This window comes from Rhinatrema bivittatum, chromosome 2 (genome assembly GCF_901001135.1).
Source record: "Rhinatrema bivittatum chromosome 2, aRhiBiv1.1, whole genome shotgun sequence".
NCBI classification, from domain to species: Eukaryota; Metazoa; Chordata; class Amphibia; order Gymnophiona; family Rhinatrematidae; genus Rhinatrema; species Rhinatrema bivittatum.
Window position 1 is genome coordinate 41,956,825 of NC_042616.1, and position 12,424 is coordinate 41,969,248.

The 12,424-nt window shown below is 44.5% G+C and overlaps 1 protein-coding gene across 11 annotated transcripts in view; it reads left to right on the forward strand.

The window, feature by feature from the left end:
- LOC115085938 (zinc finger protein 566-like) overlaps window positions 1-12,424 on the forward strand; it is a 158,625-nt gene that overhangs the window by 16,059 nt on the left and 130,142 nt on the right. For all 11 annotated transcript variants that reach the window (XR_003854982.1, XR_003854986.1, XR_003854983.1 and 8 more), the window contains exon 3: window positions 10,020-10,139. Coding sequence is in view for 2 of the 11 variants with exons in the window: in XM_029592490.1 (XP_029448350.1) it covers window positions 10,020-10,139 (120 nt within the window). In the remaining 9 variants the exon portion in view is untranslated. The remainder of the gene's footprint in view (window positions 1-10,019; window positions 10,140-12,424) is intronic.

A 12,424-nucleotide genomic window follows, 5' to 3' on the forward strand; every position in this document is an offset into this window, starting at 1 on the left:
AACCGAGTTAGATGCTGAAATTACCGTAGTAGAGATATTGGAGAGTATCCAATCCTTGAAGGTGGGGAAATCACCGGGACCCGACGGTTTGACTGCTAAGTTTTATAAACAGTTTGGCCCGTATCTAGTAGCGTATTTACAGAAAGTGTATAATTCCTTAAGGGAGGGGACTCACCTGGGACCGCATGCAAATCTGGCAGGGATCACGGTACTCCCCAAACCGGGCCGAGATCCCACTGCATGTGGGTCCTACCGCCCTATTTCTTTGATAAACCTTGATCTCAAGATCCTGGCGAAAATCTTGACAGGGCGTATGAATAAATATATTACAGACCTTATTCACCAGGACCAAGCTGGGTTTATACATGGGAGGACAGCAGGTGACAACATCCGTAAACTGGTGAACCTACTATGGATTGCCCATGAACGCAACGATGAAGCGCTTTTCCTCTCCATGGACGCAGAAAAAGTGTTCGACATGGTGCACTGGCCATTTCTATTCGGGGTACTAAAGAAAATGGGTTTTGGCACTTATTTTTGTGAATGGTTGTATCAATTATATGAACACCCTAAGGCGTGTCTCAAGGTCAATGGAGGCTACTCTGATAGTTTTGAAGTGGGTAGGGGCACGCGTCAAGGGTGTCCCCTCTCACCTATTCTTTTTGCAATTTTCCTGGAACCTTTAGCGATCAACATTAGGAATCAGGCTGATATCCAAGGTTTTAGGGTGGGGGGCATGTGTCATAAATTGTGTCTTTTCGCGGATGACATCATTTTTACGGTCTTGGATCCACATCACTCCTTGCTGGGGATAGAACGAGAAATACGTATGTTTAGCGCAGCATCTGGGTACAAAGTTAACTGGGAGAAGTCGGAGATTCTCAATGTCTCCTGTTCTTTAACATCGGTTCAACATATGAAACCCCTACACCCATTTCGTTGGGCTTCCCAGAAACTAAAATATTTAGGGGTATATCTCACTTCACATCCTAAAGATCTGTACTCTCAGAACTACCCACCGCTCATTAAAAAAATATTTCTGGACCTGGATAGCTGGAGCAACCTGCAGATCTCATGGTTGGGTCGTATTGCCACCCTTAAAATGACTGTCCTTCCTAAATTACTTTATCTGTTCCAATCGCTCCCCATTGCCATTCCTAATGAAGCCCTTAAATTATGGCAGCGTAGATTCTTTGGCTTTCTCTGGAAAAGACGACCTCCCAGGGTCAGCAGACAGGTACTTTATCAAACTAAACTGGATGGAGGCCTTAATGTGCCTAATTTTCAGTGGTACTATATCGCTGGTCAAATTCGCCCTATTGTGGCCTGGCATGAAACCAATGACATAAAGCACTGGGTACTGATAGAGCAAGATAGGGCCACTGAGATGTCGTTGGCGGCTATGCCATGGCAACCACGCAGTTCGTGGAGAGAGTGTTCCCGCATGCTTCCCACTACAAAACACACTCTTTTGGTGTGGGAGAAATGGAAACATAAACTAGCTGGTACGAAGGTATACTTTCACCTTACCAGCCTGTACCACAATACTAATTTTAAACCTGGACTCCCATCTTGGGCTTTCCAGGCTTGGAAGGTGAGATCAATCAGCCGATTGGAACATATTTGGGGGGGAGATCAGTTACTGTCATTTGCCTCCCGATCTCTGAATTTCTCTCATATCATCAACTTGCGCACTTCTGTCGTACAAATAGAATATCAGCGGACTTGCTTTGTGGGAAAACCTTATTTGAAGGGTTCTGTTCAGTCCCCCAGAGGAGTCGGGGCCTCATTTCTAAAATCTATAAACTGCTGAACTCCAAAAGCCTGGGGGTTCCACATTATATTTCAGCGTGGAAGATCGATCTGGGGAGGGACCCCGCACCTAGTGAATGGGAACATATATATACGCAGATTAGCAAAGCATCAATATCTTCGACTCTTATAGAAAATGGCTATAAGCTTCTGTATCGCTGGTATCTTACCCCAGATAGGTTGAGGAGAATGCTCCCCACATTTGATGGTAATTGCTGGAGGGGTTGCGCTACCAGGGGCACATTCATGCATATGTGGTGGGAGGGTGAATGTGTAAAACCCTTGTGGAAACAATTAGAGGCCTGGCTGTCCAAGTTGCTAGCCCAACCAATGTGTCTTTCTGCGGAGGGTGCCTTACTGAATGCGCTAGATCAAAGGGATTCACTTACATCTCCAGAGTTTTGTGTCCAGGCTTGTATTGCGACCAGATTGGAAATTGCAAAATTATGGAAACATACCTCTGGACCGACTTTTACGGCAGTGTTGCTTCGTCTAGATCACATTTGTACATTGAATAAACTCACTGGCGACAAGCATAGACGGCTGCAACACTATTACAAAGTTTGGGGCCCCTACCTGCAGTGGAGGGCCTCTTGGAACTCTTTCTAGGGATCTAGATTATTTTAATGTGATGAGTGCTGGGCTAATCCTGCTTGGGATATACTCTCTCTGTTGATAGCGGGGACGGGTGAAATACCTTCTTGTCCCACTAGTTTGCTTTACCGACACTAAGATGATGGGTGTCGCTACTTACTTGTAAGTTTATGACTCTGACACAAGGTGGTTAGTATAGGAATGATTCTTGACTCACTGTTATACATAATGATAGCTTTAATGTTTAGTTACAATGTGTAGGGGGATGGGTGGGGGGGTTGGTTGGGGAACCTATGGGAGTGGTGGGAGAAACGAAGGGGTCGTTTATTATTGCACATGTGATTGTTTACCTGTACAACGCATTACATGTCTTTGCACTGTTTTTGTGTGTGCTCCAATAAAAAACTGTTAAAACAAAAAAAAAAAAAGAAATTGCTAAAGTTCCCCTCCCTTGCGCGCGTGGATTATAAAATCCGGCGCACGTGTGTGCGTAGCCCACGTGTTTTATAACGTGCGCGCGCCTGTTATAGAATCAGCACGTCCATGCACATTATAAAATCTACCCCTTAATGAGAGCCTGTTAGATGATCCAGAAGTTTGTGAACAATTGAGAATATGTTGAAGAGAGTGCCACTGGAGAGGTCTCACAAGAGTTATAATACCCCTGTAATGAGCAGAAACTTTGAAACAATCACACAATAGAATGTTCTGCTACAAATGACTCATATACTAAATTGAGTAGATAGTATGGATGACCATCATATTTGTCTTGTCAACGGCTATGTGGGTTAAGCCTATATTGACACAAAGACCTGGTATATATAGTGCGATGGGCAGGAATTATTTGGAATTGCTTTAAGGCAGTTGCTAGGGGGGAAAATAATAGCTAGAGCATCTTTTTTTGAAAAAGGCGAGGGAGAGGAAGAGAGTGGACCTGTTATGTCATAAAAGGCTAGCTGACCAGCGGGTTGGTACAAAGTTGGAAGTGTTACGGCAGGAATTGAAGAGTTTGGATAGGGGGGACATTATCTTTTAATTAGATAAAGTTAGACTAGAGTTTTTTGTTTTTTTTTGAAGGGGGTAACAAAGCCAGTAGGATATTAGCCAGAAAGCTGAAAGTTAAGGTGTACAGAGCCAGATTTTGAAAATCAAAGACAGGACTGGGAGCATGGTTCTGGATAACTAGAGCATAAGAGCTCGATTCACTCAGGTTTCTCAGGAGCTATGCTCCAAACGGAAGAGCATTGATAAGTGTTTAGAGGGGATTGAGCTACCGAGAGTGAGCAGCATGCAGAAGGAACGATTGAACAAAGAGATTTCAGGTTTTGAAGTGGAACAGGTGATTAAGGAATTGAAGATCGTCAAATCTCCGGGAATAGATGGGTTTTTTGGCGGGATGTTATAAGCATCAGCGCTCAGAGGTGACTGGTGCCTTGGCTGCATTTAATGAGCTGCTTATGGAAGGATCCATAGCAGAGGACGCCAACAGAGCTGGGGTAACAGTGTTGGCAAAGCCAGGAAGAGACGAAACTTTATGTGGATCTTAGCGGCCCAGCTCCTAGATCTGAAAATATTGGCAAAACTCTTAGCGAAAAGGTTAGGAGGGGTAGCCCCGGAATTGATTCATCTGGACCAAATGGGTTTTGTGCCATGAAGATTGGCAGCTGACAATGTTCGGAGAGTAGTAAACTTGGTAGGCTCAGTACAAAAACGTTCTCCTGGCTCTATTAAACAGTGGGTGCCGAAAAGGCGTTCGATATGGTTCACTGGGAATATTTCTTTTCAGTACTAGAAAAATTGGGACTAGGAGGGAATTTCTCTAAATGGATTAGAAAACGTTATGCCAATCCTAGCCCTTGTATAAAGATAAATGGGGGGTATTCAAGGGCTTTTCCAATAGGGAGAGGCTTTTGTTACCTATTTCAAACGCTGCCTGTGTTTATCTCTGAAGCTTGCCTTACAGCGTGGCAACGGAAGGTCTTCCACTTTATCTGGAAGAGAAGACCTCCGAGAGCGAGCAGACGGGTGATGTCTTTGCCTAAAGATAGGGGAGCTTTGGGGAGTCCCTGCTTATTGTGGTATTATGTGGCGTCACAGGTTAAAAGTGGATTTGGACTGGCATCGGGGAGAGGGAGGGCCCAACGACAGATGGGACTGGAACAGGCTGGGTTCCAGGGTATAACTCCAGATACTTTTGTGTGGCTTCCTGAGAAGGCGAGAGTGGAACCGGAAGTTGTGCCGCTGATCCTTGCTCTCCCATTAAAATTTTGGGACAGGCGGAAGGCACATCTAGTGGGGAACGAGCAGTATTTTCATTGAATGTCTCTCCTCAGATAGGGAATTTCTTCCCGGCTGTGATCCAGCTGTGCCAGAACACTGGATAGAGGGAGGGGATGTTGCGGACTAGAACAGGTAGGTACGGGATGATAAGAAATTGCTGGGACTGGAGCAGGTGAGGAGGGCTTTCAGCCTTAGACCCAGGGATTACTGTTTCTCTCTTCAGGTGATGAGTCACTTTCTTCGTCAAAGAGGGAGTAGCGGGGGCCTTAAGCAGGGGGAAATCTCTTTTTGAAGAATTTTGTGACAAAGCTAAATGGGTGACTAGAAGGGATCTCAAAAATCGATAGTTTGCTAAATGAGGATCTTAAGCAGACCCTCCCCTCCCACGCACAGTTGCAGGGGGAAAAGATTTACAGCGCACATTGGGAGATGGATTGTGGGATATCTGCTATATCCATACCAAAAGGAGCTCCATTGCCGCTACGACTGTACAAAACAGCTTACAAATTGCTATTTCGTTGGTGCTTCACCCCGGTCAGATTACGTAACTTATATACCCAAATGTGAGGGCTTTCTGTTGGAGGGATTGTGGATTAAAAGGTACACGTGTGGTGAGAACGTCCGAAGATCGCAGTATTCTGGGATGAGATCGTTCAGCTGATCTTTGAAATAGTGGGAGAGAGGCTTCCGAAAGATCCACTGTTTTTTTTTTCCTACTAAATTACCGCAAGGGGGAACTGGAATACAATGTTGTATTTTTATCGCAGCAAGTGATCTTGGCAGCCGGGGGGGGGGGGGGGGGGGGGGAGTAGTACTCGTGTGGAGGAAGCCAGCGGTACCTTCCTTTCAGAGAGTCACTCAGAGGTTAGATAACGTACACTATCTGAGCCAGGTAACTCGCAGATAAGAGAAAGCAGATGGGCAAGGTTGAGAAACTATGGCACCAGTCTGCTACCTGGAAATCTCAGGTACAAGGCAATAGAGGATCGTAGGGGAGGGGGGTGGGGGGGTGAGCGGGAAAGGTGGAGCATGAGCTGATGGGGGGGGGGAGGGGGCGGGAGAGAAGAGGGGCTGGAAGGGGAGAAACGTCATTTGTTTGACATGTAAGGTTTGTTGCTGGGTTCTGTAGGGTGGAAAATTATCGGTTAATAAGATGAGCGTATGTATGGAGTAGCTTATGGAAAGAGAGTTTACTATATGATGCTGTTGCATTTGATGGAAAGGAGCTTGGGGGTAAAGCAGTGACCTTTCCTGTGTATATATCGGGAAATGTTCTAGTCTTTGCAAACTCTGATTTATCTGTTCAGGTGGTCTCTTATTGTGTGTTAATTGTTTTCCTAATAAAACATCAATTCAAAAAAATATATAAGGTGATAGCTTTTTAATGGACTAACTTAATATACTATCATTAAAATCATCCATTGTACCTGAAGACTGGAGGGTAGCCAATGTAACCCCAATATTTAAAAAGGGCTCCAGGGGCGATCCGGGAAACTACAGACCAGTTAGCCTGACTTCAGTGCCAGGAAAAATAGTGGAAAGTGTTCTAAACATCAAAATCACAGAACATATAGAAAGACATGGTTTAATGGAACAAAGTCAGCATGGCTTTACCCAGGGCAAGTCTTGCCTCACAAATCTGCTTCACTTTTTTGAAGGAGTTAATAAACATGTGGATAAAGGTGAACCGGTAGATATAGTATACTTGGATTTTCAGAAGGCGTTTGACAAAGTTCCTCATGAGAGGCTTCTAGGAAAAGTAGGGATAGGAGGCGATGGATGTCCTTTCGTGGATTGCAAACTGGTTAAAAGACAGGAAACAGAGAGTAGGATTAAATGGACAATTTTCTCAGTGGATAAGGGTAAACAGTAGAGTGCCTCAGGGATTGGTGCTTTTCAATATATTTATAAATGATCTGGAAAGGAATAAAATGAGTGAAGTAATCAGATTTGCAGATGATACAAAATTATTCAGAGTAGTTAAATCACAAGCGGACTGTGATACATTACAGGAGGACCTTGTGAGACTGGAAGATTGGGCATCCAAATGGCAGATGAAGTTTAATGTGGACAAGTGCAAGGTGTTGCATATAGGGAAAAATAACCTATGCTATAATTACACAATGTTGGGCTCCATATTAGGAGCTACTACCCAAGAAAGAAATCTAGGCGTCATAGTGGATAACACATTGAAATCGTCGGCTGTGTGCTGTGGCAGTCAAAAAAGCAAACGGAATGTAAATAAACATAAGAACATAAGAAATTGCCATACTGGGTCAGACCAAGGGTCCATCAAGCCCAGCATCCTGTTTCCAACAGAGGCCAATCCAAGTCACAAGTACCTGGCAAGTACCCAAACATTAAACAGATCTCAAGCTACTATTGCTTATTGAAGAAATCCAGTCTGCCCAAACATTTAAGAATCCTTTTTTCTAGTTATAGAAATCATGGCAGAAAAGGGTCAAATGGTCTATCCAGTCTGCCCACTACATACTATAATGTTGGGAATTATTAGAAAGGGAATGGTGAATAAAACAGAAAATGTCATAATGCCTCTATATCGCTCCATGGTGAGCCTGCACCATGAGAACTGTGTACAATTCTGGTCGCCATATCTCAAAAAAGATAAGAACATAAGATACCAGGTCAGACCAAGGATTCATCAAGCCCAGTTTCCTGTTTCCAACAGTGGCCAAGCCAAGTCACAAGATCCTGGCAAGTACCCAAACATTAAATAAATCATAAGCTACTATTGCTGATTAATTAATATCAGTTTATGGATTTTTCCTCTAGGATTTTATCCAAACCATTTTTAAACCCAGTTACACCAGCTGCTGTAACCACATCCTCTGGCAAAGAATTCCAGAGCTTAATTATGTGCTGAGTGAAAAGAATTTTCTTCGATTTGTTTTAAATGAGAGCATAAATAACCGATTTACATTAACTTGTTCAAGTCCTTTCATGATTTTGTAGACCTTTATCATATCCCCCCTCAGTCGTCCAGTTCTACTGGAGAAGGTACAGATAAGGGTAACCAAAATGATAAAGGGGATGGAACAGCTCCCCTATGAGGAAAGACTAAAGAGGTTAGGACTTTTCAGCTTGGAGAACAGATGGCTGAGGGGGGATATGATAGAGGTCTTTAAAATCATGAGAGGTCTAGAACGGGTAAATGTGAATCAGTTATTTACTCTTTCAGATAATAGAAGGACTAGGGGGCACTCCATGAAGTTAGCAAGGGGCACATTTAAAACTAATCGGAGAAAATTATTTTTCACTCAATGCACAATTAAGCTCTGGAATTTGTTGCCAGAGGATGTGGTTAGTGCAGTTAGTGTAGCTGGGTTTAAAAAAGGTTTAGATTAGTTCATGGAGAAGAAGTCCATTAACTGCTATTAATCAAGTAGTCTTAGAGAAAAGCCACTGCTATTAATTGCATCAGTAGCATGGGATCTTCTTAGTGTTTGGGTACTTGCCAGGTTCTTGTGGTCTGGATTGGCCTCTGTTGGAAACAGGATGCTGGGCTTGATGGACCCTTGGTCTGACCCAGCATGGCAATTTCTTATGTTCTTGTTGACCAGCTTGTGGGAGTTAATGCTCCTATCCCTGGGTCCCAAACAGAACGAACAGGGTAGAGTATAGAAGTGAATTATAGAAACCTAGTTTAGTCCAATAAGAGGTATTGCTTGATATCTTTCTCATTTCACATTTATTTCTGCTCATTCAAGCGAACTGCCATGGTAACTGCATATGTTATCCAGGAAAGGTAGTGAAATAATTTTCACAACTTCCAGAGGTTACATTTGGCTGGCTGAATGTGCAGCATTTATGACATTTTGTCTGTGGTCCCAATGTATCTGCTGTACTGTCAGTGCATTTTAATGTTTTATTTTTGCACATAAAATCAGAATGATTTCCTTTTCCTCTTGTTTCCTTGGGGATTGGATCATGTGTGAGGTACTGGATGGAGAGGGAGGTGGGAAAACGTGTTTATCTTCCTCTGAGCTGACATCAGTCTGAGCATGCTCCACCCTGTACCAGATGTTCTGGGTGTCATGAAGGGGACTCGCAGGTTGTGAAAGGGATAATGAGGCTCTTGCATATTGAAATGAGGCTGATAATGTATTGCCCTATACATAGTGGCAGTCAGACTGAATTTGGTGGAATTGCACACAGACAGGCCGATACAGTACAGTGCGCTCTGATGGAGTGCACTGTTAACCTGCCCTTGGACGCGCGTTTTCCCTTATCCCTTATTCAGTAAGGGGCGGAAAACGCGCGTCCAACCCGCGGCACCTAATAGCGCCCTCAATATGCAAATGCATGATGATGGTCCTATTAGGTATTCCCCGCGCGATTCAGAAAGTAAAATGTGCAGCCAAGCCGCACATTTTACTTTAAGAAATTAGCGCCTGCCCAAAGGTAGGTGCTAATTTCTGCCGGCACCGGGAAAGTGCACAGAAAAGCAGTAAAAATTGCTTTTCTGTGCAACCTCTGACTTAATATCGCCGAAGAGTAAAAAAAAGTTTAAAAAAAGAAAAAACATTTTTTTAAATGGGCCAGCGGCTGTCGGGCCAAAAACCGGACGCTCAGTTTTGCCGGCGTCCAGTTTCCGAGCCCGTGGCTGTCAGCGGGCTCGAGAACCGACGCCGGCAAAATACCAAGTCCTACCTTCAGGACTCTGCAACTGGACAACAATCTTTGAGTTCTAAAAATTAATCTTATTTATATTTTCTTCCGCAACTGGACTACAATTTCTAAGTTCAAAATTCATTTTATCTTATTATTTATATTTGGCATGGTTAATATGTCACTATATCCAAGTTAAATATTTAAATTATATAGTTTATATTACATAATTTTATTAATTACCAGTAAAACTATTCTATATTATTTATTATCATTATGTTAAATTGTCATCCAGTTATAATGTTCTATATGTACCACTGTTCTATGTAAAGCCCCCTTATCTATGTTGGGCAGTTTATCGTTATATGTAAACCGGAGTGATTTATAGTCTCTATAAGAACCTCGGTATATAAAAATTAAAAAAAAATAAATAAATAAATAAAAAATAAAATTGAGCGTCTGCTGTCAAACCCACTGACAGCCGCCGCTCCAGGCTAAAAGGAGGCGCTAGGGACGCGCTAGTGTCCCTAGCGCCTCCTTTTGCCTGTTTCTACCGCACCACCTAATTTAAATACTGAATCGTGCGCACCAGCGAGTGGCCAGTGCGCGCGCCGGGAGAGCGGGAGTTCGTCCGCTCTCCCGCAGACTTTACTGAATCGGCCTGAGAATGATTAAGGAAACATAATGTCATGGTTTTCCCCTAGGCACAGGCTCTCCGACCGTCACGCCTGTTATTATCTCCCACATTGAACGAGGGGAGGAGCCGTACATCAGGGATGAGCCGGGATCAGAGGAAAGAGGAACTGGGAGAAGCAGCTGCTCAGGTGAGTGCAGGAATAAGAGGGACCGGGGTAAAACTGCTGAGAGGAAGAGTGGAAGGAGCGGCTGGGAACTGCAGAGACCCCTTCACAAGCTCCTCTGAAGAGCTCTGTAATCACTCACAGGGTTTTTTTTTACAGGCCTCAGTCACACAGGATGGCCCTTTCTGAACCCAGATACCAGAGTCCTAAGACCTCTGAGGATTGCAGGTGTCTGTCCCAAAACATTTAGAACAGGACCCATCAAGCCAGGGTCTGAAAAACAGAAACCTGGAATATGATGCAGATAGGGAGCATAAAACCCATCCAGTCTGCCTGATTCTCTTCCTCTTATAATGCCACAGGCCTCCAGCTTTGTTTTCTCTTCTCCCTTATTAGAGATCCTTTGTGCTTTTCACATTCTTTCCTGATTTCTGTTGTTTCGGCCTCCACTATTTCCCCTGGGTGACTGTGCTATTCATCCACCAGCCTCTCCAGTTGTTACGCTTGACTCTACCCCCCCCCCCCCCTAGAACCTCAGATCATGTAAATGTATCTTATGCATATTGATTTATTTTTATTGTGTTTATTTTCACTTCTATTCTGCAGTATTCATTGTGGATAAAAATACATTCAATAAATAAAACATTAGCATAAAATGAATATTCTAAGAACTGGACCTTTTGGTGGCAGGGCTTGACCCTAGCCGGGTACAGGATCTGCTACAGTGAGTGCCCTCCTCCCCATCTTTGGAGATTGAAGAGCTAAGGGGGGGGGGGGGTTGCGCTTGGAGATGAGAGAACACCTGCCACGTGGGTGGCTGCAACTCCTGGCCCTCTGGCGCACAGGAAGAAGAAGTGATACCACGGCCACACCGGCCCTCCAAAGTGCAGGATCTTGGATGGTTGCCCTGATTCCAGCCTCCAAGATTGGCTCTGTTCGGTGGATTTGAGAACCACTAGAGGGTGTACACATTTAGGGCCATAGGTCTCATGTCCGTGGGCTTTTGATGCAGATACTGCTTCCCTTTGGTAGCCGTCTTCTCTGTCTGTATGGCCTTCAGCACTGGACCACAGTACTCCTGACGAGGTTTCACCCCTAAGCTGTTCAGAACACTTTTCATCTCCTGCTTTTTGCTTGGTGCACTCACGTCCAGCTCTGGCTACTGCCTGCTCATGTTTTGCAACCTTGAAAAGTCATCAGATGCGATCACTCCAAGGTCCGTTTCCTGGCTGGTGCACATCAGTAATCTCAAACCCTCCCCCCCCCCATCTAGACTGGCCAACTGCCTGCTTTTGAATCAGGCAGGCTGGTTTTCCAGATAACTGGACGCTGCTAAACCCGATCAAGCCTGAGCCAGTCTGATAAAGTGTAGGGCCAAGGTCTGCTGCCTGCCTGCTTGCTGTGGCCCCTCCTGCTCTCGTTTCTGCTCCCTGCCGCATCCCTTTCCAGCAGGGCCATAATCCTGTCTCCAGTTCTGGCTCAGCGGTCCCGCCCTCTCTGCCGCCAGCCACATCTGGAGCCACCTCGGCAGCAGCTTATGCTCCCGCTGCTTTTTTTTTTTTTTTCTGACCGTACCACTGTCTCTCTTTGTAATGGGAGACAGACAGGAGCCCTCCCTCCGCTGTCTCCTCTTTGCCTGCTCTGACTGCCACTCCCTGCTGTTAAGAACATAAGAAGATAAGAAATTGCCATGCTGGATCAGACCAAGCCCAGCATCCTGTTTCCAACAGAGGCCAATCCAGGCCACAAGAACCTGGCAATTACCTAAACACTAAGAAGATCCAATGCTACTGATGCAATTAATAGCAGTGGCTATTCCCTAAGTAAAATTGATTAATAGTCATTAATGGACTTCTCCAAGAACTTATCCAAACCTTTTTTCAACCCAGCTACACTAACTGCACTAACCACATCCTCTGGCAACAAATTCCAGAGCTTTATTGTGCGTTGAGTGAAAGAATTTTCGCCGATTAGTCTTAAATGTGCTACTTGCTAACTTCATGGAATGCCCCCTAGTCCTTCTATTATTCGAAAGTGAAAATAACCGTGTCACATCTACTCGTTCAAGACCTCTCATGATCTTAAAGACCTCTCTCATATCCCCCCTCAGCCATCTCTTCTCCAAGCTGAAAAGCCCTAACCTCTTCAGCCTTTCCTCATAGGGGAGCTGTTCCATCCCCTTTATCATTTTGGTTGCCCTTCTCTGTACCTTCTCCATCGCAACTATATCTTTTTTGAGATGCGGTGACCAGAATTGTACACAGTATTCAAGGTGCGGTATCACCATGGAGCGATATAGAGGCATTATG